The 23,362-nt window shown below is 40.6% G+C and overlaps 1 protein-coding gene and 1 long non-coding RNA gene across 5 annotated transcripts in view; one reads left to right on the plus strand and one right to left on the minus strand.

Annotated features, from left to right (window-relative positions):
- tep1 (telomerase-associated protein 1) overlaps positions 1 to 22,875 on the plus strand; it is a 59,042-nt gene extending 36,167 nt beyond the window's left edge. For all 4 annotated transcript variants that reach the window (XM_082512510.1, XM_082512511.1, XM_082512513.1 and 1 more), the window contains 34 exons: positions 116 to 304; positions 1,119 to 1,306; positions 1,397 to 1,556; positions 1,917 to 2,096; positions 2,200 to 2,292; positions 2,889 to 3,024; positions 6,278 to 6,437; positions 6,751 to 6,884; positions 6,971 to 7,059; positions 7,269 to 7,383; positions 7,531 to 7,557; positions 7,639 to 7,852; positions 8,724 to 8,844; positions 9,158 to 9,282; positions 9,373 to 9,472; positions 9,993 to 10,148; positions 10,502 to 10,714; positions 11,163 to 11,219; positions 11,415 to 11,550; positions 11,773 to 12,024; positions 12,145 to 12,296; positions 14,172 to 14,276; positions 15,158 to 15,262; positions 15,413 to 15,542; positions 15,682 to 15,767; positions 15,870 to 15,996; positions 17,456 to 17,586; positions 17,766 to 17,884; positions 18,180 to 18,326; positions 18,568 to 18,667; positions 20,659 to 20,776; positions 21,344 to 21,426; positions 21,882 to 21,986; positions 22,464 to 22,875. In XM_082512510.1, coding sequence (XP_082368636.1) covers positions 116 to 304; positions 1,119 to 1,306; positions 1,397 to 1,556; positions 1,917 to 2,096; positions 2,200 to 2,292; positions 2,889 to 3,024; positions 6,278 to 6,437; positions 6,751 to 6,884; positions 6,971 to 7,059; positions 7,269 to 7,383; positions 7,531 to 7,557; positions 7,639 to 7,852; positions 8,724 to 8,844; positions 9,158 to 9,282; positions 9,373 to 9,472; positions 9,993 to 10,148; positions 10,502 to 10,714; positions 11,163 to 11,219; positions 11,415 to 11,550; positions 11,773 to 12,024; positions 12,145 to 12,296; positions 14,172 to 14,276; positions 15,158 to 15,262; positions 15,413 to 15,542; positions 15,682 to 15,767; positions 15,870 to 15,996; positions 17,456 to 17,586; positions 17,766 to 17,884; positions 18,180 to 18,326; positions 18,568 to 18,667; positions 20,659 to 20,776; positions 21,344 to 21,426; positions 21,882 to 21,986; positions 22,464 to 22,583 — 4,473 coding nt within the window. In that variant the 3' untranslated portion in view covers positions 22,584 to 22,875. The remainder of the gene's footprint in view (positions 1 to 115; positions 305 to 1,118; positions 1,307 to 1,396; positions 1,557 to 1,916; positions 2,097 to 2,199; positions 2,293 to 2,888; positions 3,025 to 6,277; positions 6,438 to 6,750; positions 6,885 to 6,970; positions 7,060 to 7,268; positions 7,384 to 7,530; positions 7,558 to 7,638; positions 7,853 to 8,723; positions 8,845 to 9,157; positions 9,283 to 9,372; positions 9,473 to 9,992; positions 10,149 to 10,501; positions 10,715 to 11,162; positions 11,220 to 11,414; positions 11,551 to 11,772; positions 12,025 to 12,144; positions 12,297 to 14,171; positions 14,277 to 15,157; positions 15,263 to 15,412; positions 15,543 to 15,681; positions 15,768 to 15,869; positions 15,997 to 17,455; positions 17,587 to 17,765; positions 17,885 to 18,179; positions 18,327 to 18,567; positions 18,668 to 20,658; positions 20,777 to 21,343; positions 21,427 to 21,881; positions 21,987 to 22,463) is intronic.
- LOC309693387 lies at positions 191 to 5,535 on the minus strand. The gene is made up of 3 exons (XR_014272640.1): positions 5,370 to 5,535; positions 1,450 to 1,543; positions 191 to 278 (listed from the first exon to the last, which is right to left on the minus strand). It is a non-coding gene; the product is annotated as an uncharacterized lncRNA (long non-coding RNA).
- Positions 22,876 to 23,362: the final 487 nt, after the last annotated feature.

A 23,362-nucleotide genomic window follows, 5' to 3' on the forward strand; every position in this document is an offset into this window, starting at 1 on the left:
GTAGAGGTAGAATCTTCTGATATGATCCACTTCAGTATCTTTATTCTTAGATTTTCTTCAATGCTGCACCTTACTAATCGACTCAATAAACACTTCATAATTATACATCTCACAGGAGGCTGAGGAGGCTGAGGCTGCATCAGAGGTGTTGGAGCAGGAGGTCCACCAGGAGGCGATGCAGAGGCAGTTTTTTGGCAGGTCGAAGCTTCTGTCTAACGCTGTGGATTTGGTGGAGCAGGCCCAGACCAAAGGAGGGATGATTGTGGTGGAGGGAGGACCTGGAGAAGGAAAAACTGTCTTCATGGTAAATTTCTGAAAGACTTCTAACCTGCTGCATGTGTAGGAAGTGGACATAATGAAAGAAACACCACATGAAGGCATCAAAATTGATTATGGCGTCTGAACTTTTTGAATGTTTTAGAACGAGGTAGATTTTCTGGCATTTTTGCTTGTAACTAATTGATTAATTGATTGGGAGTTTCCTCTCCAAGTTGCATAACAAGCCAACAGTCATTTATTATCTTGTGCACTTCTCAAAGACTCAAGCTCAAAATCTCTAAAAACACATAGTTAGATTTTTAACCTGTAACCTTTTAGGTAAGGAAAGGTTTCATTCTCTCTACCAGGCAATCCCAATTATCATAAGAGGCCAAACATCTTCAGATTTTCAGATGAACGGAAATGAAAAGAAATGCGTTTGAGTTCACGTACTTACTTAGTCTTTACTTTCCAGCTAATTTTCCAAGCGGGCTTTTTAGAGCAGCGGTCCCCAACCCTTTTTGTGCCAAGAACCGGTTTATGTCCGACAATATTTTCACGGACCGGCCTTTAAGGTGTTGCAGATAAATTCAACAAAATAAAACCAGTACCGGTATCAAAAAAGGAAGATTTATTCATAACACACGGGAAAAGACCCAAGGAAACCGAGTTAACGATAAAAACGATTAAAAAAATAACCATAAAAACCCCGAAAACCATAGAGTTCACACCCGACCCTCAACTCGAACTTTGTTTCTTGATATTTTTATTTTGTTTCATTATCTTTTGAGCTGGTATTCAGAGCTCATATGGTCAAATATATTCTGGCCTAAATGTAAATTTATTGTTTCCACACACAGGCTGCTCTAGCTGAGGCCCTCAGGACTGGAGTTAAGTCCAGGAAAAACCTCGTCTGCGATGTAATCTCTTACTCTACAGCCGCCAGCCAATCAGCACACTCTGTGGAAAAACTCCTTCGGTGTCTTGTTAAGTGGCTGAGAAAGATAAAGGGCACAGAGGAGGAATCGCCTTTTCCTCACTCGTATAAGTAAGTAACTTTTTGGTCATGTAATCTGTTCCCTTACAGTGGTTTCCAGCTGTCTGTTTCATGACCGATTTTTTTTTTTCCTTTTCTCAGAGATTTGCTGTCAGAGTTTCACTCCACATTAAGTAATATAAAGAGGAACAAACCTCTGGTGCTGCTAGTTGATGGGGCAGATCTTGTCCAGGATGGCAGAGGTCAGGTCAGCTCTGATTGGATCCCACAGCAGCTTCCACGGGTCACCTGGGGAGAAAAGGTGCTTCATCACACATAAAAAAAATAGCAAAGATTTGCAACTCGGATACATTTATTTCAAGGGACCTGCTGCAATTTTACTTATTATAAGTTCAGATACAGCCCATGTTAATCAAATAGATCCTTTTATCCTCTGGTGTGCACAACTTTTATTTTGCATTAAAATATTTGAAAGTTGATGACCTGCAAAAACGAAATCTTATGTGCAGGCGATAAACTCTCCATAATTTTTTCATCCCTGTCTTCATAAACTCTTTTTTATATGTGTAATGTGCAGGGCTGCTCATCCATTTATTTACTTTCGTTACGGTATGTTTCAGTTTTAACTGCACTTAATCTCAAATAATCCTGGTCTTAACAGGGTGTCTGTTTGGTGGTGAGCATCACGTCTAAAGCAGCTCTGTTACAAACACTAACCAAGAAAAAAGGGACGCTCCTGTTTACGCTGGGACAGCTTACCTTGCCAGACCGAAAGGAGATCGTTCAGAAGGAACTGGATGCATTTGGCAAGAAACTCAGCGACTGTGCTTTCAACAACCAGGTTCTTCTTATGATATCTTTGAATTCAAAACATTCTCTGGATGGTTAAATTTGTCTTTTATATCCATCTTTACACTATGTCATGCTTGTGTGTGTTTGTCCAGCTCCAGACACTAATATCCAAGAAGGGAGCAGTCAGTCCTCTTTACTTGCACCTGGCTTGTGAAGACCTGAGGAATTTTGCTTCTTTTGACAAGGTTCAAACTCACTGCTTTAGCCCCCTTCTCTCTGGTATTTTAATTTATGTGACAATTTTAATCTAACACGTAACTACAATAAAGGTAATAAAGAAATGCTGAAATATTAATACAGTGTTTGGTGGAAGATTACTAAAATACTTGAATATTTATTTAATTTTACATATAGGAACATGGAGGTGGGTAGAAAAGTAATTTAACCAGTAAATCGACACATTCACACTCAGCTCTCTCTTCCACAATAAACCAGTGCAGGATCTGCTTGACTGCAAATGAACTGTTGTGCAAATTATTTTGCTTGGTATACATTTCCTCTAAACTTTAGACTTCATTGTCAGCCTCCATATCTGTTCCCACATTAAACGGTCTTCAACTTGCCGGCTCCTTATACCATGTGATGTCCAGTAGTCCATTAGAGTAACCAACTGCCAGGAGAATTTGTTGTTTACCTGTTTGCCCTTTATCCTGCCACCTCCTGTGTGCAGAGGTAGCTTCTTATGTACACACTAGTTGCATCCTATATTTAAGAAAAGGCATCTTTGTACATCATTGTCTGGAGTTCATGTGTGAAAGCGGCTTCTGTGTTTGCGTCCTAGCTGAAGGAGAGCCTGCAGGACTTGCCGCAGTCTCTGAGACAGCTGGTGCAGTACAGCCTGCAGAGACTCTGCTCACAGTACAGAGGCATGCTGGGACTCCGCTGGGCCCTGGCTACACTCACTGTCAGCACCACAGGTATGATTGATGTCCCAATATCATATGTTAACTGCACATTTATTCTTGAATAAGAATAGATAGTAGGGGTGCAACAATACACAAAATTCACGGTTCGGTTTGGTTCGATACTTTGGTGTCACGGTTCGATATTTTTTCGATTAAAAAAAAACGTTCATGCCTTTTTAATTTGTCATTTATTAAATTTTCACGGCACATTCCGCACCACATCTCTGTGCGTTCATCATTTGTTTGAAGCCAGCTCACCTCCTGCAACTACTTTTCCGAGAATACGTGCTTCTTTTGTGGTTCGGACTCCTTCTGACATTTCTTTGGAGGTAGAGGAACATCACAGTAATTGCTTAAAGGAGCTTGCTTCTTCGACATCTTTAAGAGTTCTAAACAAATGTCTGTCCTCCTCCTGAAAATCTTATGTATGCAAACACGCGTTGCAACTTCTTATCTTGTGCCCGTTTTTTATTTTGACAGCGAATGCGCACCTGCGGACCACTTATGTGCAGCCCTGGTTATTTCGCTTGTCATATTGCAGCCACAGAAATTATTTTGTCCATGAAACCATAAAGCTGCACTTTCTTTTTGCCTTACAGTCTGATTTGTCATAACTTTTCCGTTTTGTGGCAAGCTTTTCTTTGGCTGTCACTTCTTCACCCTGACCTGTCTTACTTGGCTCAGCAGAACTAAAATATTGTGGTGAGCTCAGACAACGAGGAGACGGAGGTATCGTTTGGTCTTGCTTCCCGTGAGCTAGCCAGGGAGCACAGCCGTTTATTGACATCTGCAGAAGAACACTGCCGCTAGCTAACTGCTCAGCGCGGCAACAGCACAGCAACAACAACACACAGGGCGCCCTCTGACCCCGGAAGAACACACCGTCGCAGCGAGAGGGCGTCACCCGTCACTATGGCAACATAAACAAAACATAACTGCACAAACAGAACCCCGAACAGCCCTGACCCGCTCCATAGCCCCCACCTAAGGGGTCAGTCGTCCCCGACGACCCCATTACCCCACACAAAGTCCTGCAAATGTCCAGGTGCCTTCTTTTGGCACACCGGCCGGTCACGACCGGCGGGGGAAAAGTCACTCGGGTCAGAACATGGGGTGCCACCATCATCCCACTTCTGACACCAATGTGGCGAGCTCAGACAACGAGGAGACGGAGGTATCGTTTGGTCTTGCTTCCCGTGAGCTAGCCAGGGATCACAGCCGTTTATTGACATCTGCAGAAGAACACTGCCGCTAGCTAACTGCTCAGTGCGGCAACAGCACAGCAACAACAACAACAACACACAGGGCGCCCTCTGACCCCGGAAGGACACACCGTTGCAGCGAGAGGGCGTCACCCGTCACTATGGCAACATAAACAAAACATAACTGTACAAACAGAACCCCGAACAGCCCTGACCCGCTACAATATGTATCCTGCTGCTTTTACACACGCACTCACATAAGGCTCAGCGATTCTCTGCGCGATCAACCTCTCACATGTTTAAGCTTGCTGCGGGAGATTTCACTTGTCATGTTTGCATAGTAAGCTAACAATTGATAAGACTATGTCAGAGGAATTGGTGCGCAAATTATCATCACTCACCAATCAGTGCTGTCGCTCTCTATACACAGTTCGCAGGATTGCAAAGTGAAAGCAAAAAACAAGCGCAAATTCAAACGCGATTTCAATATGTCACATATTGACAGTGGCTCACCAACGCCAATGACATAATTACCCAGCTACATTTCCGAAAGAATGCAAAACCATTGACATATATTTTTCCTTCCTACGATAGCCTGACGGGCAGGGCAGAGATAGATTTTGGTAGCCCGACTGGAAAAATCGGGATGTCGGCGATTTTGCGAACCCTGTATCTGATTGAGGAATCACTCATCTTTGGAAAAGAGTTTATTACAGAGAAATGGCTCTTTCCAAAATAAAAGCTATACTATACGCTTCTTCTGGGCTATATTCTCAGCAGCATATTAAACATATCAGGTCCCCATAAGAAGAATCATGTGCTAACGGCTGTCTAAATGACTCGGGTAAAGTTTGTAGCATGCGTGCTTGTTGTTTTTGTCTGCTTCCACTTGTCTTTGCACTAGGATGATGTCGGTGTAAATGTGCAGTCATATTTGTTGTGTTCCCACTAGTGCTGTCAGCGTAAATCTGGTTGAAATGACGTTAACGCCACAACACCTCCGTTAACGAGCTACCGCGGATCGCCCATGCATGGGGCTGGACGGCCAACACCTTAACAAGCTAACTGCGCTAACACACTAGCTCCCACCCATGTAATTGAGCATTGCGTGGCACATCCAACATACTGTTTTACTTTAGTCCATGACACGCTTACCTTCAGGGTCATACCTCACATGAAAACCAAAATAGTTCCAAACGCCAAATCTGAATGAGGGTGGGGGAGGTTCAATTTGCCATGTTGCAAGGAGAGCTTAACTTCTGTCTCGCTAGCTTGCCCTGCGCTCAGTGAATCTGCTTTCGACTACTCCGCCTAGGCTGCACTGTGGAGCGCAGATCCACTGAGCGCTCAACACAGACAGCATCGTCAGAAGGAAAGTTGATAAAATAAATATAAAATTTATTTTGTATTGTTCGATACATATGGGTACCGAACCGAAAGCACTGTATCGAACGGTTCAATATCGATACGAGTATTGTTGCACCCCTACAGAGTACATACACGGTGTAAAATACAAATTACTATCGTATCATCATGTTTTTACAACACCATAACTTTTACCTCCACTCATCAAAGTTAAATACCTCCACCTTTGGAAATTTAATTGTAAACTAAATATGAAGTAGTAACTTAGTAAACAGAGACATTCATTGAAATTCACCATTTTCCTCTTTCTATCTTATTAGTCGCCTAATAACCTCTTTTTTTGAGGTCATTTATGTTTGGATACAGCGTCAACTCCACACTTAAACTGTTTCACAGGCTCTGTCCACACACAGAAACACAAATCTTTTCCTGGCTGTATACACATTGAATGCAGTGTACCTTTTATAGTTGTTGCCTCAGACTTTTGGAAAACACTTCAAATAAGATGAAACCTTATTTAAAAACTTGTTGCTGTTGTTGTTGTTTTTAATAATAATAACTTTAATAAATCTCATCTTATATGTATAATAGCTCAATCAATGTTCATACACTCCTTCTAACCAGAAGTCTGATTTGAGGAGTGAGCGTAAACTAAAGTGACCTACTCTGCCTCAACATTTCCTCCTTTTCATCCACAGGCCTGAAGGAGAGAGATTTATACTCTGTGTTGAACACATGCAATGATTTGTCTTTACGGGATGGACAAGTCACATGGCAGGAAGTGCTGCAGTTGTCCAGAGAGCCCAAAGGACGCATTCCTATGGCAACCTTCACCCGCATAGTGCAGAGTTTACAAAGGTATAAGCCCAGAGCATATAAGCATATTATTTAAGTTTTATGACATATTACGTTGTGTTCATGGAAAAAGAGGCAGTGGTCTGTGTGGTTTCTTGAGATTCCTTTAATAATTCATAATACTGTATTGTTATTATGTAATTATTTGCATTCTCTTTCTTTACAACTCAGATATTAATAAGAATAAATAATATCCTTTATTTTCCCTTTTCTTCCCTTTAAGTTTTTGTCTCAGGTTTCGATCAGAGTGTGTTTAGAGTTTTAAGCCATATTACAAAGTTTTAAATAAGCATTACACTTGAATCTTTTCCTGCAGTCTGATTGGTCCATCTCATTGCCACAATACTGACGACCTGCTGGCTTTAACCAATCCGGAGGTGAAGCAAGCCTTTGAGGACTTTTTTCTCCCCACAGAAAGTGACAAAACCAGAGCTCACCTCACACTGGCAGGTAAAGTACTCATAATTAGCTTTTAGTACACTGAGTGTAAACCGCTGTAAATGTATTGGTGAGTTTTTTGGGTTTTTTTCCCACAGCTCATCTGTGGACACAAGCTGACCCTCGGGGCCAAAATACCTTCCTTCATTGTGAAGCCAACTCTATCACGCACCTGCCTTCTAGCCTGGTTAGGAATCTTCCATCATTAATTCATGCTGCGCAACATGAATATTAATAAAATTCAGCAAAAAAACCAATACAGTAATTTATTATAATTACCGCAGATAAAGCACAATATATTGTATTGTATAAGTCCTAATCTTGTGGGAATCATAGCTACAGTTGATATTTCTTGAAGATTTTAACTTCTCACTGCTTTTGTTTGGCTTTGTTTAGATTCAAAGTGGACAACTGGGGGAACTTTCTTTCCTGCTTTCCAGCTATTATTTCCTTTACGCTAATGTGCGCCACGGCTTCCTGCACCACCTCCTGGAGACATACAGCTGGTATGGTGAGTAACTTTCTGAAGCCTGTTAGGTGGGTTTCCTTTTAAACTTTTACATCTCTTCTGTGTGCAGCTGTGTATATTTTAAAATGTGTTTTTTTGAGATTACACTCCTCAAAAATTCCTGATATTTATATCCTGTAATTTCTGCAGATAAGAACCAAGAGTCTGCACCATCATGTAAGTGCTTAAAAGTACTTTACCCACAAATCCTTGCCAGGTGTTTGTTTTATTCATTCCAGTTTCTTTTTGTCCTCTCAGCTTCCATCCAGGACGATTTAAAGGATTGCCGTAATTTCTTGCGGCGTCACGCCTCCACACTCTCCTCCTGGCCAGCTCTTTTCATTCAGCAGGCCCTCAATGAACCTCAAGAGACCTCTGCTCACACCTGGGGAAAAGGCATGGTGGGCAAAGGAGGAGTGCGGGTAATTGAGTGTCTGAACATTGATGGGAACAGTGATGGTGAAGAAAAAAGGTAAGGGGTTCTCCTTCAAGGTGATTTTTTTTTTTTTTATTGTCAGTAGAAGAGTTCTTGATGTCTCTTACTGTAATAAAAGTGGTCATGCAGCACTTTAAAAATATATTAAGACAAAGGTTTTAGCACCAACATGAACTTAAAAGTATAACAATAAGTTTCACCCGGAGAAGTCATACTTTAAAGCAGGGATGGGGAACTCCAGGCCTTGAGGGCCAGTGTCGTGCAGGATTTAGATCTCACCCTGGGTCAACACACCTGAATCAAATCATTAGTTCATTACCAGGCCTCTGAAGAACTTCAAGACATGTTGAGGAGGTAATTTAGCCATTTAAATCAGCTGTGTTGGATACAGGACACATCTAAAACCTGTAGGACACCGGCCCTTGAGGCCTGAAGTTCCCCTTCCCCTGCTTTAAAGGGATGTGCTATTTTCAGATATATTTTATACAGAAAATGAAGATAAGGTTCATAATTCTGTGTTAACTGGGGTCTAATCCTCTAAAAAGAACGGAAAGTCCATTGTGTTGTACCGCCATGTTTCTGCAGTAGCTTTGCAGAACTTGATGGTATCTCCTGACCACTAGAGGTCACCAACTGAAGTTTTTTTTTTTTTTCCTGAAGGCTTTTTGCCTGTTGTCCAAGAGTACATATTTTTGGGGCTAAAAATAAAATAATCTTTCTGCATCTTTTCTGCAATGTATACTGTAAATTGTATATGCTTATATTATAGGAAATGGTAAATGTACTTGTGGGATCAGTAATACCAGCAGAAGTACAAAACAAATAAGATATATGTGTATGTTGGATAATATAGTCCATATTGTTTTATTGTGTTGATATTCTTGTGCGTTTGAACTCCTGAACTCAGCGAGCTGCTGTCAACCTTCCCCTCGGAGCCCACCTCTCTGGTTGTGAGCCAGGATGACCAGATGATGGTGGTTGGTACTGGCGAGGGAACTCTACATTTCATCCACACGCAGACTGGACAGGTACAAATGTGTTTGTTTTAAACACATTTTATAACGTTGTGGATCAACTCAGCAGCTTGTATTCATGCTTTGAATTTGTGAGATCAGTAGCAGACTGGATTCATTGACCATGTTTGTGTGTAGTTAATTTCCAGTTGGTATTTATTGTCATTAATGTGAACTTTATGCGTTTGCTGTTTTTATTTCTAGCTGAGACATTTTCTACCCTGATTAAACAAAAATAAATTCATACATAAATAATGTGCTGTCACACTTGCTGAGAATAAGAAGCCTTTAAAATGTCTAATATGCACTTTCTCCTGGCTGTGAGCAGGAGGTGAAGTCTCTGATCAGCAGCTGTGACGGCATCTCGAGCTGTGTCTTCCTGAAGGACTTACGACTTGCTACCACCTCCTTTGATGGGCGAATAGAAGTGTGGGACATTGAAAATGGATGCAGGTGTGAGAAGGGTTAAAAGATTGGTTTAGATTTAATTTTTTACAAATATAGCACCGAATCTTTAAAGTCATTTTACTTGTGTTTCTGTAGGACTGACGTTATTGATGGCCACACTAATATGATAACAGGAAGTGATGTCACTGCAGACAAGAAGCACCTCGCCACGGTTTCCCTCGACTGCATGATTAAAGTAACACTAAAAAGATGTTTGTGTTTTTCTGCCTCGACTTCTGTCTTGATTCAGTATCATGTGAAATAGGACCTCAGGAATGCCAGCGCATGTGGATCAAAAACAAACAGTGTTATGTAATTTAGTTTTGTAGAGTGTTCATTGAACGAAATAATCTTCAATATCAGCTAGATTGTAATTAAGGTTCACAGAAAGGTAGAATATGTCCACTATTTTTCCAGCGTCTGTGTATAATAATGTTCAACACTTATGATTATGAGTTTAGCCAAAGTTGAGCAGCCCTTATGTAGCTACAGTTGCATAAAAAAGTAACTTTGCTTTCTTTTTTTCATAATCATTGGAAGTTGAAATTGTTCTCTAGCTCTAGTCTGTCCCCCTGAGGGTGAAAGTGATGATTAAGTGATGATGTGTTGTTAGTCATTTGTGCAGCTGCTTTGTTATGGTTTACAGCCTGACGCTGCACTGCCAGGTTTGACATCGTTCCTCGACTGTATTAATCAAACCTGTTTCTTCTCTTCAGGTGTGGTCTTCTGATAAAGGTACTGAAGTGTCCTCCGTGCTCAGCAGAAGCCCTATGAACTGTGTGACCTTTGACCCTAAGGGTCACCTTCTGGCTGCTGGCTGCTGGAATGGAAATGTGATCATGTGGAACTGGCTCAAGAATAAAAAACTAACAGTGAGCTCAATGCTGTGAATGTTGCAATGTTATTTCATTTTCACCATGAATGTATGTTAAAAATACATAATCAGTTCTACTAAAGATCTACAGGAGAAAAAAAATTGGACCATAAATATAACTGAAGTATGGAATATCGGAACCAATGAAAACATGTGTCTACAAAAGGGGGTGTGGTCTATTGAAACTGAGATATTTATTTTTAATTTCAGTTCTTTAGCAGAATAGGGCTTTTTTGAAAGTATTATTATTATTATTATTATTATTATTATTATTATTATTATTATTAGAGAACAGCTGAAAGAAGAACTACTTCAGATAATGCACTCACTGTTTTTCTCTCTCTCCATCAGTCCCTGTGCGGCCACACACGATCAGTGCGCAGCCTCTCTTTTTCTCCCTACTCCTCCATGCTCTGCTCTGGCTCTGTGTCTGGGGAGGTGAGGGTGTGGTCAGTGCCCACCTCCACCTGTGTGGGATGTTTCCAGGCTCACTGTGAAGCCACAGAGTCCCTCACCTTCCTGGAGGAAGGATCCATGCTTCTGAGCGCTGGCTCTGATCACATGGTGAGACATCAGTCAGCACATAATAAAGCTTCTGCTTTTCCCTTCAAATGTTGCTTATTTTAATAACCATTTGGTTTTGTATAAAATAACTTTTGGTTTAAAACGTCTTGATGCATTCTCAATCATCCAGGTAAGTAAATCTCCGAACGTTGATTCTGTTCATCTGGATGTAGAGTTTTCAGAAAACTCTACGTCCAGATGAACAGAATCAACGTTCGGAGATAGCCTTTTGTTGTTTTCTGATTTATCTGAGATGACTGATATGACACTGCTGTTTATTTTCTCAAAAACGACCTCAAAAAGCACCACCTCTGAAGCAGTCATAGTGCAGTTATCAGGAGAAAGTCAGTGCAGGAACAGGCACCAGTATCTTCTCACAAACAAAGATTTCAGTGATTATAAAGCTAATCATCACCACCTCCCATTTCTGTTTTTTCTGTTCAAACAGCTCAACCTCTGGTCTGGAGGACTTGGACGTTCTGTCACTGAATTAAAATGTGATGATGTAAGTTCTAATATTTTGCTGGACCCCTTTTAACTTTAATGATGCTGCACATTTACAAGGATCTTGTACTGATGATGTTAAGTGTTAAGGTGGGGCTCTATTGATGGAAAAACCTGTTCATTCATATATTCATGAATTTCAGCATCTTCATGTTCATGTTTTTTTTTTTTTTTTTTTCTTCTTCTTCTTCGTCAGTGGATGCAGGAACCACCTCTGAAAAAGCTAAAGGCTGTAACGTCTCAGCCTGCTGCTCTGTGTGTGGCTGTGAATGGAGACTATGTTGCTGTGGGATACCACGCTGATGGCATCAAACTTTTCAGCCTCAGATCAGGTGTGTTGTGAGCTACGAATGTTTCAAAAATGTTTACCAGATGGAATCACTACAAGAAAGTGTGTGTGTGTGTGTGTGTGTGTATGAAGTGGGGCCAGTGGCTCAAAAAAGACATCTCTGGCATTAAAATTCAAAGCATCTCCTCTAGGTTTTTTCCTTTCTTGCTCTTTTTAAGTGTGTGCACTATAAAAGAAACAAACTGTACCAAAATTAATTTTTCAGGTGAGAAGATTTGGGCCTCCGTGGACCTGGACGTGTCTGTACCGTGCATGCTGTGGGTCATTTTAGAAGCAGAGCAGACCGACACCGATCTGCTGGTGTCTGGAGGAAGTGACAAATTTCTGCGGGTGTGGAAGAGAAAACAAGAAGAGGAGGGAATGACGGAAGTCCTGGAAATGGTGGGAGTGTTTGGTGTGCAATCGGGCACCATCCAGGCACTCGCACAAAACTCCACGTACCTGGCGACAGCTTCAGGTAGGTGTGATTGGTGGTAGTGATTATGCTTTCTTCTCAGGGTATTATCAAAAGTTTCTCAAGTTCCAGTCAGTTTGACTTATGTCTAAAAATGTTTTACAATGTTGCTCTTTGAATTAGATGACTTCACCATTGGGCTGTGGTTATTGTCTGATCTGACCTGTGACCCTCCGATCCAGCCAAATTCAATACTGAGGGGCCACAGTGGCGGAGTCACGTGTCTGGCTTTCAGTCCAGATGGTGCACAGCTGCTGTCTGGGGGAAAAGATCAGGTACCTGTAACTCTTCCCCCCCTTATGAACCTTATGAGAGTACCTCAATAAAAGGTTACAACTGTGAAATCAGTATGAGAGGGGGAGAACGTTGTCTCATTTGAGAGGGTGAAATCATGAATTCTGGGTTATTCTTACTTAAAAAAATAAAATAATAATAATATTAATAATGATATCATGTAGTTGCAGTGCTTCATAGATTCAGATTAGGGATACTGCCTACTGAACATGTAAGATTTTTTGGTACACTTAAATTACCTTATAAGGTAACTAAAACTCCATCCATCCATCCATCCATCTTCTTCCGCTTTATCCGGGGCCGGGGATAAAGAGCTGGTCCAGTGTTTCGCGACCAGGACAAAAACTGCATTGTTCCTCCTGTATCTGAGGTTCGACTAGTGGACAAACTCTCCTTTCCAGCACCCTGGCATAGACTTTCCCAGGGAGGCTGAGGAGTCTGATCCCCCTGTAGTTGGAACACACCCTCCGGTCCCCCTTCTTAAAGATGGGGACCACCACCCCGTTCTGCCAGTCCAGAGGTACTGCCCCTGATCTCCACGCAACATTGCAGAGGCTTGTCAGCCAGGACAGCCCTACAATGTCCAGAGCCTTCAGGAACTCGGGGCGGACCTAATCCACACCAGGGGCTCTGCCACCAAGGAGTTGTTTAACTGCCTAAGTGACCTCTCCCCTGGAAATTGGCGGGTCATCCCCAGACTCTGCTTCCTCCTCGTAAGACATGTCAGTGGGATTAAGGAGGTCCTCGACGTATTCCTTCCACCGCCCGACAATTTTCTCAGTCGAAGTGAGCAGCGCTCCACCAGCACTATACACAGTGCAGGTAGAGCACCACTTTCGCCTCCTGAGTTGCCTGACTGTTTGACAGAATCTCTTCGAGGCAGTCCGAAAGTCTTTTTCCATGGCCTCTCCGAACTCCTCCCCCACCCGAGTTTTTGCTTCAGCCACTGCCCGAGCCGCATTCCGCTTGGCCTGTCGGTACCTGTCAGCTGCCTCCAAAGTCCCACAGGCTAGCCAAGCCCGATAGGACTCCTTCTTCAGCCTGGTGTCCACCATTTGGTTCGGGGGTTACCACCACGGCAGGCACCAACCACTTTGCGGCCGCAGCTCAATGCAGCGGCTTCGGCAATGGAGATGCTGAACATGGTCCATTCGGACTCAATGTCCCCACTCTCCCTCGGAATGCTGTTGAAGCTCTGCCAGAGGTGTGTGTTGAAGATCTCACAGACTGGGGCCTCCGTGAATCGCTACCTTATCGTGGTGGAGGGGTTCCCATGGGCTATGTTGTCCGGGGGCTTTTGCCCCCGATAGGGTCTCCCATGGCAAATTGGTCCTGGGTGAGGGACCAGACAAAGAGCGATTCAGAAGACCCTTATGAGGAGAACATTGAAGGAACAGTTTAGCCTGACGGGATAGGGTTATCGGGCCCCGCCCTGGAGACAGGCCTGGGGAGGGTGCCCGAGGGCGAGTGTGCCCGAGGGCGAGCGTGTGGTGGCCAGGCCTTAGTCCATGGGGCCCGGCCGGGCACAGCCCGAAAAGGGGACATGGGCCCATCCTCCCGCAGGCCCACCACCCGCAGGTGGTGCCGTAGGGGTTGGGTGCATTGTGTGCTGGGTAACAGCCAGGAGCGGAGGCCCTGGCGGACTGATCCCCGGCTACCAAGACTGGCAATTGGGAACTAAAACTCATGTAGTGTAATTAAAAGTGTAGTGTTTCAGTGTGGAATGCAGAAAAATAAAGCACATAAAACATAAACACTAACAGTAGCTGATTAAATGCACTTGTTATATTCTACCTCTGGAGAGAGCTACATTGGTTTTCTCTTCATCTGTTATCATAAACATTTGATTGTTTCAGGCTCTGATGGTGTGGGATGTGACTGCTCCTGCTGTTCGTTCTAAGACTCTGCCTCATGCTCACCGAGACTGGGTCACAGGCTGCGTTTGGACTCCAGATTGTGTGGTTGGTCTTCTTTTTCTTTTTTTCTTTTCATATTTTGTTTGTGTCATAAAGCAGTGGTTCTGAAAGTGGGATCTGTGGTCCACAGCCAAGAGATCAAATTAATTATATATACAAAGCTGTGATGTTATATTAAAATGGGGATGGAGGCATGTCGAGACCAACCAAACAAGCGTCCTTTGTCCTTTACTACAATCACAGTTATTGTAGGACAGTGGAAAGAAAAATACAAATAGTGGCCTTTGCCTGATCCTTGTCGGGGTTATGAGTGGTGCTTTGAAAATTTTCTCCCCTGTTTAGTGTCATTGGTGCTAAAATGTCTCACACCTGACTCCATATTGCACTGTTACCTCACAGTACAACAAGATCAAATTCAACAGGGCAACTAAGGAAAAGCAACAGGTGGCATCACAAGATTTCATGTAAAAATTCTTTAGTCGTATGTACTGTATTCATGATAGTTAAACTGTTTATGGTCAAGTCTTTCAATTTAAAAATAAAAAATAAAGAAACTTAGTCAAGAATTGCTGTACAGCTATATTGTAGAAAGGTTTTGTGGAAAAATTTGGCTCATTTAGTTAATAAACAGTGTATCGAAGAGGGTTGCTGTACATGTTTGGGTTGTTTTTGTTGTTGTTGTTTTTTGGGTGGGTGGGGTCTATGTGTTTGTTTGTTTGTTTGTTTTTAAACTAATTTTCTGTTTTTCCTTTTTTTTTTTTTTTTTTTGGAGCCTAAAGTGTCCACATTTGGCTAAGAAGATGGAGTGTTAATTTATCAGCTAAGGCTAGCAAGCTTGGAAGCAATGCACAGACACGCATATCTGATAATTACATCTAAGTAACATACAAGTGCTTTCAAAAATGTGTTTTTTGTTTTTGTTCCAGTTAAGCTCTTCAAATGACGGCAGACTTTGTTCGTGGGACCTTCAGGTTGGGCAGTGTCTGAGGGAAATCTCCTGGACAAGTCCACTTACCTCTGTCTGCTGTCTGGTGAGTCACTTATGCAGCTTTAAGTAAATAAGCTCTCTATATTGTGTACAATGTAAAGAACTGTTTAACTATAGCATGAAATTGTCTTTTTCTTTGGTTTGATAAATTATTTTCTTTGTTGACCTGCTCTGTCGTGCTTTCTGTGGGCAGGGACAATATGTGATAGCCAGCTGTGCAGAGGGGGCACTGCATGTCTGGAAGTGGGAAACAAACACTGAAATCTGCCATATTTCTGCTCACATGAGACGCATACACCACTGCTCTCTCCTCCCAAATACAGGTACCTGAGAAAACATGCTGGGAAGTGATTACACACATAGTCTCCTCCTCTTTCCATCATTCAGTACGCTGTATTGAGTTAATACTGCATATTCTGAAATTAATATTTGATATTTCTAAGCCCACTCTTTGTTTTTAAGACAAAGGGAAGGAAGTGAAGTCAGAAGAAATGTCCGTTTTCACAGCGTCTGATGATGGCACAGTGAAATTTTGGAAACCCTTACAGGTCTCTCAAACAAATAAAAAAAAATCCTCTGAATTTTTAAAGTGCCCTGCTGCTTCTTCAGATGTATTTTCTCACTGACTAGATATGTCGGTTTATTTCCAGGTGGAGCACTTTAGCACCTTTCGCGGTCACAGCGGTGCGATTCATGGAGTCGTTTGCAAGGAAAGGGTCCCACAATTCTTCACTGTTTCTGAAGACCGCTCGCTGCGATGCTGGACATGGGCAAGAGGTAAAAAAAAAAATTGGTTTAAATTGAGACTTTTATTTTTTTACCATTTATATAAATGATACAAATCATAATTATCAACTCACAAGTGTCTACAAATCTGCTGGGAAGGCACCTAAAGAAAGCTCAGCAAAAACCCGTAGTGATCCCGTATGTGTCAGGAGTATTGGAACAGTTAAACACAGTGTCTCTGTGGCTTTTAAACCCCAACTCTCTGTGAATGGTACTCATGGCTATTGATCAGTGGTCTTTGATCAGTGGTTGTTGACCAATCGTCATGACAATTTGCATGATCAAGGAACCAATCTCCCAACCCATTGTTCCTTCAGTGGTGCTAGTTTCAGTCACTGTGCAAATGTACTGTGTATAAGATTTGGGAAACCTGCAGTCAGCTGAGACTGAAGAAGTCACTTGGATGAGTGACGAAACGTTTCTCTCACTGAAAACGCTACGTCCAGATGAATAAAATCAACTTTTAGGGAGCTACAAATCTCTCATTTTTCTTATTTTAGTACCTGTTTGGCTTCAGCTTATGTTCCATAAATTGGCACAGTAAGCCAGTAGAAACATCTCAAATTTGAAAATGGATTTAACTCTCGTTATTTTATTTTTTTACTGTATTAAAAAGTCAATATTTATCATCTGCAATTAGGTAATGAACATTTGAAAATTGGTTAACGACGCATTATTATGTGGCCTTTTGCAGCTGTAAGTGCTTATGAGTAATGATGTTTAAAATGCTCCCCTTTTGTGCACTGATAAGGAGGACGTTATATAGAGAGATGCAAAAAGAGAGGTATTATGTTAAATATTAATGTCTTTAATTATTTTTCCATGTTCCCATTAAATTTCTCACCAATATTGTGCAAAATTAGCTACTTAAAATGTCTTTAAAACTCCTTATAATTTTCATTTCCTTTCAAGAAAAACCCTTTTTATGTTTATGCACGTCTTCTTGTGTTAGAGCCCAGACTTCATTTCAGGAAATCTTGAACCAATTAGCTGCGATGTCCATCTCAGTCATTGTGTTCAAAATGGTGTGCCCACAATCCAGCACACAAATCTATGTACTTATAATGACTGCATTTAAAGTTTACGAGAGTGCATCATTTTGGTTTCAGATGCAATTGTCAATGTCAACAAATCAATGTGTCTTTATGACTACAATATTCTTTTTTTATATTTAACAAAAAGCCTCAAAAAAACTTATTGTACCTTTTAAAACATAAATGAATGATGGTGAAAAAGATTGGGAGATATGAGTATCAATTAGAATTTCTTCAGTGTTGAATTAATCAAAGAAGATTTGTTTTAAATCTAAAAATAAAATAAGTACTACTGAACACGTGCTGGGAGCTAAACTGGTGCCCTATGTAGCCTTATCTTTAAAGTAATTACAGTGTTATTAAGGGTCCTTATACACATTTTGTTATGAAAACTGTGTTTCTTCTTTTTTCCACAGCAAGTCCTCCAAACCTGAAAGGCTCGGTCACAGCTCTGTGCTTCTGTCAAAATGATGACCTGCTCCTCGCTGGGTATGAATCTGGTTTGCTCGAGTTGTGGCAAAACAACTCAGTGGTTGGCCACAAGCAGGTGAAGAAGTGTACAAAGAAAAATAGTTTTTTTTAAACTCTTTTTAAATCTGTTTTTTTTTTTTTGTTTGTTTTTTGACCATGCCATCCATCTTGTGTGTGTGTGTGTGTGTGTGTGTGTGTGTGTGTGTGTGTGTGTGTGTGTGTGTGTGTGTGTGTGTGTGTGTGTGTGTGTGTCAGGTATTTGATGACCCCATTACAGCGGTCTGCTCCATGCCTGATAGTCAGATCGCTGTGGCGAGTGTGAAACTTATTGGTGTTTGGAAGCTGGTGTGGAATAAAAAACATGACACAGCAAGGTAAACACCAACAGCTAATACATAAGATGCCCAAGCACTCTCATCTGCATTAGTCCTATAAAGTTAAAGACAATAACTAATTTTGCCTAGTTTGCTTAATAAAAAAACAATCATATGACTGTCTAAGCGCTGTGGTAAACTGGCACGTGAAAGCTGTTTTGTGTTGATTAAGATTGTGAAGTTTAACTGATTCTGAGCTTCAGTGCATCAGCAGTGGAGGGAGACATCACATGAGGTATTATGAGTTTCAGTCTTCACACTAACTAATTCTTTAATTTTTGTCTCTTGCTTCCAGCTTGGTGAAGGTAACCACCTACACAGTCAGTGAACCAGTGGTGCGCCTCTTCTACTGCACTGCTTTATTTGGGGTGAACAAAACTGGAGAAGTATTTGATGTGGCACCCAAGAACAATGAGGGCAGCTGGCACAATAAAGTCAACAAGTAATGTATTTTTCATGCTTTTTTTTATTTTTTAAATCAGCCATTCAGCATAATAATCCTCTCATACTGGACTACATTCTAAAACAAGCTGTTTTAGCTTCTTTCCTCAAACTATAGCAGACCTTGGATCAAAATGCTTATTTGATATTTGCATGACCAAAATCCAGTTCAACAGCTCTTTGATGGATTCCTTGTTGCTTGTTTTTGGTAACTCTAAATGTGGGTTGTCTCTTGTTATCAGTTGGCACTATGAAGTTGAATTTCACTGCGTGATCCACAATGATAAGAAAAGCGTGTGGCTGGTGGGTGAATCAAAGGGAGAGATTTACATCGGCTTCCTTGTGAGTATACGAACCAGCATTACTCCACATTAAGCGTTAATTCACCATCAAAACCATTCTGAAGATGAAAAGAATTGGTATTTTAGGAAATAATCCCCTCCCTTGAACTGTGGACACTCATCATCTCTTGTGAACAGATTTAGTACATGTCTATAGGCAGAGATGGGCAGTAACGCGTTACTGTAATCCGATTACTTTTTTAAAGTACTGAGTAATGTAAGGGATTACTATTGCAAAAAAATGTAATTAGATTACTGTTACTTTCCCGTAGGCACACTGTGTTACTAAACCCTGATTTTTGTTTGTGAGAGTGTCTCATGACAACGACGTAAGCGCGTGCAACACCCGTGGCAGCAACAGACGTGTGTATATCAACAATGGAGAGAGTACGACCATGCAGCGTTTAAAGCATGGAAGTACTGACATTGGTAAATGGCCTGTATTTGTATAGCGCTTTACTAGTCCCTAAGGACCCCAAAGCGCTTTACACATCCAGTCATCCACCCATTCATGCACACATTCACACACTTGTCATTAGGGCTGCTCAATTAATCGAATTTTAATCACGATTACGATCTGGGCTTTCAACGATCATTAAAAATGACTGAGCCGATTATTAGCCCCTCCCTCATTTATCCGCGACACCTTAAAGGCCGGTCCGTGAAAATATTGTCGGGCATAAACCGTCCGTGGCGCAAAAAAGGTTGGAGACCGCTGATTAAGAGGACCCGAGGGAAGCTCGGAAAGCTAAGCAGAAGTTATTTGGAGAGTGACTGCCGTTGGTTGAAAAGAGTTAAAAAAAAAAAAAAAAAAAAAAACTTCAGTGGTGTTGCACACTATTTTATATTATTTTTTTAAAGTCATTGTTAACCCTTTAAAGCCGGTCAGAGCAGCACGCTCCGTTTTGCGTAACTATTGTTAAATCCCTGTAGAACCTGAACCGTGTAAGCTAGCGCAATAATTTGTTTTGCATATGAAACCGGAGGAGTTGTACTTACATCTGATGCCATCAGCTTGTCCTCGGTCACGGTTTCGTTCCACATATAGCTTTGCAAAAATTGCATAAAAAGCGCTTGCAGGAACAAAAGCATAATATTCCAGAAACACGCTTTGCCATTCCTATCAGCTGTTCGTAACACTTCCCACAGTGAAATGATGCACATGCTGTTTTCTTTGCAAATTTGCATCATAGGATTGTTTTTTGTTTTTCCTGCAGTATATAAAAATTGCTGTATCTCCAAAATAAAACTATGAAGACACTCAAAATAAATTTCCTGTGGTGGGAAACTATTTTTTGCAACTTTATTGTATTTAAAGTTTTGAGGGATAAACCTCTTAAACTTCTCCAAGTAGAAATATATGTAAACAAAACAAAAGCGATTTTCAATTTTTTTTGTAGTTTATTGCACTTTTTTGCAATTTATGTAATTACTATGCACTTAATGCATACATATTATTAAAATATGGGCTATAACAGTTGTATTGATGTATAGCAACTTGAAATGCTCCCACAAATGGCACTACAACATGTAAAAAAAATAATATAAGCTCTGGTGGACTTGGTTCTATAGTAGGTCTTAAAGGGTTAAATAAATATCGTCAAATAATCGTGATCTCAATTTCAGTGAAAATAATCGTGATTATCATTTTTGCCATAATCGAGCAGCCCTACTTGTCATGGCAAGCTACATGTAGCCACAGCCACCCTGGGGCGCACTGACAGAGGCATTACTTTGAGTTTGATTCCATAAAAAGTGACAAAAACATTAGCATCCATTGTGCACTCTTCGTGGGAAGAAAACTTCTTTCTACAGCAAAAATTTTAACTTCAAATCTGAACAACCACCTAGCACACTGCCACAGGAATGTGAAAATCACAGAGAAAACCCCGGATCCCCCCACTGACATGACCGTTGAGGCACCGGTGATAACACTGAGTAATAAGACACCGATGAAAAGACAGCTGACAATCATATCCTCTTAATTTTCAGTTTCCCATGAGTCGGGAAACATCCCTTGGAAGAGCTTTCAGTGAACTGAACATGAAATGTGACGAGGAGGAGGGGAAGAAGAAGAGGACCCTGATAACAGCTGTGATAATGGATAACGGTAAACATCAGACCTGGAAGTAAAAGATGTTTACTTCAGTTGATTTTTCATGCTAATTTGGTCTCAGAAAAATAGTCAAGATATTCACTTTTCTGCAGCATATGACTAAAACATTGTATTCCTATGCATCACTGCCTAGATTTTGCACCCTTGCTTTAAAATAATGGTCAAGATGATGCAGGGTATTCAAATATTGTAAATAAGAAGACTGTTAAGTAGAATTCCACCACACTGTTTTGCTTCCTGTTGGTTAAATTCATAAGGTAACTAAGCAAATAAGGTAACTAGGCAACACCTCTGCTCTCCCATACCATATATACACATATAGAAAATGTCCCAATGATCCCAACAGCCAATCAGAGGACTACTGAGGTTAATCTGATTAATGAGTATCTTGGACACGTGCATTAGGAGTCAGACATCATTAGAAAATCCATATAACTTCCAAACTCTGAAAAGTTCAGAGCACAAAACGAAACTTGTTTACACATGAAAACATTGCAATATCAAGCATGTTCTATGTGTATATGGAGATTCTGTCACACCTGAAATGTTTGTCTGTTTTAGATTTTGTGGTGTGTGGAGATGCGGAGGGCAACATGTGGTTCAATCGCCCACCAGAGCTGTCCTCATGGAGCAAAAGAAAGCCTGTAAGAGTTCAAGAGTGAGAGAAGAGAGTGACTGACATGAACATGTAAAACTGAACATTTCAAGCAGTATGAAACCTGAGTTTTTGGCTCACATTGATTATTTGGGCAAATGGTGACCATACACTTAATATCAAGCTTCACTATTGTAAAAACGTTTTCTTACTTTCTTCCTGTCTGACAGAGAAAAAAAAAGAAAAAAGCTTAATAAGTTCCCAGTAACGTCTGAGGTCTTTTAACAAAGCAGAAAGAGAGAAAACTGCCAAAAAAAAAGCTGAAAATTCTCATATTTCAGCAGGTAAAATTACAAATCTGGCAATTTTTCCTCTGAATTTTTAAAATTTATTTATAGACAAATCAAATTTGGTCATCTTGATTTAAATGTACAGAGAAAAGAAAGCAGACAGCAGACATGATATACAACTTTCCTCCTTGTAATTGTGATGCTTTATCTGCAGGCTCACAGTGACAGGATCAGTGTGCTGAGACTCACTGACAGCACCATCATCTCAGCCTCCTATGACCGGACAGTGAAGCTGTGGGACAGAGACACCAAGAATCAGGTACTCTACAAACTCCACAAAACAATCTGGTCATAGATTATGTTTGTCTCCTTATCACATTCTTGCTAACTTACTGTGTTTACAGTGTTTTTGCAGCTGAAAACAGTACCCAGCAAATACATTTTACAGTTATCTCTACTAGTAAATTACAGTCTCTACTTGTGAGGTGTGTTAAATCTTTTAACTTAATTTCCTGAATAGGAATAAATTGTTTTATGCCTCAGCTTTCCCCTATAAATACAACATTTGATATTTTCCCCTATACCAATGATGCGTTTTGACATTTGATTATATATATGAATTAAGACCTGGTTTGACAACCATTAGAATAGTTTCTGGGTTTTTCCAAGAGTAGCAGCAAAGTTGTAAGATTCCTGGCTTTATATTGTAAAAATTGTGAGATTAATTGTCAAATTATTTTAACTTCTCTTAAAGCAAGGATGATTTTCTTCACCCTGTCTCCTTTTCTTTCTGCAGGTGGGCTTGTTTGTGTGTGGAGGTCCTGTTCTGATCTTGGAGGTGAATCCACAAAGACCCACTGAGCTGGTCTGCAGTGACGGAGAAAGAAAGCTCTACTTCCTCTCTTGGAGAGAGTAATTCTCTCTGCGTTACACTCTAAGCTTTAGGAATTCAGGATAGTGTTGTGACTTGTTACAAACTAAGCAAAGACCAATAGGAATGCTTTCATTTTGGTGTCGTATGTACAATAAATTCATGTGAAGAAAAAAGAAAGTGAAATGTTTACCTAGCCACATTTGACCTACCTTTAATTTAGATGGAGAAACTTGCAAACATGACAAGCAAGGTTAATAAAAAAAAAAAAAAAGCTTCAAATGTTAGAAAGATCTCTTTAATTAAAAATTCAAGCAGAAGAAGAGAAAAATGTGTTTGTGTCTTTTTTAAATTCTTCCCATTGTGTTATTTTGGGTGTATTTTATTAAATATTTTTACATATTTTTCAAGTGTTTACATGATTTCCCCTTGACAGTTCTTCAAGCGTTAGATGACAGCAGATATTGGTTGTTTGTTTTGATTTTAATTACTCGTTATTTCAGTTGTTTTACCTATTTAAAAAAACACATTTTATTTACTCACGTTTTAATGAAAGTTCTAGCAGAGACCCCCGGATATTTTTAATTAATGTTTGTACAGTGACTTCTTTTGACCTCCTTAAAGAGTCAGTATATAGAGGGATCAAAAGTGGTGTCGGTATTAATGATTTTCAACACAGACTATTCTTTTTGAAGGGATTTTCTCTAAATGTATCTAAGTTTTAAGTTTGGAAAAAACGCACCGTATTTAATGAGCTATATTTTGTGTAAATTTACACAAATTCTAAAACGCCAAACATTGTTTGAAGTAGCTTTAAATGTCAC

This window comes from Aulonocara stuartgranti (genome assembly GCF_965226115.1).
Source record: "Aulonocara stuartgranti genome assembly, chromosome: 18".
NCBI lineage: Eukaryota > Metazoa > Chordata > Actinopteri > Cichliformes > Cichlidae > Aulonocara > Aulonocara stuartgranti.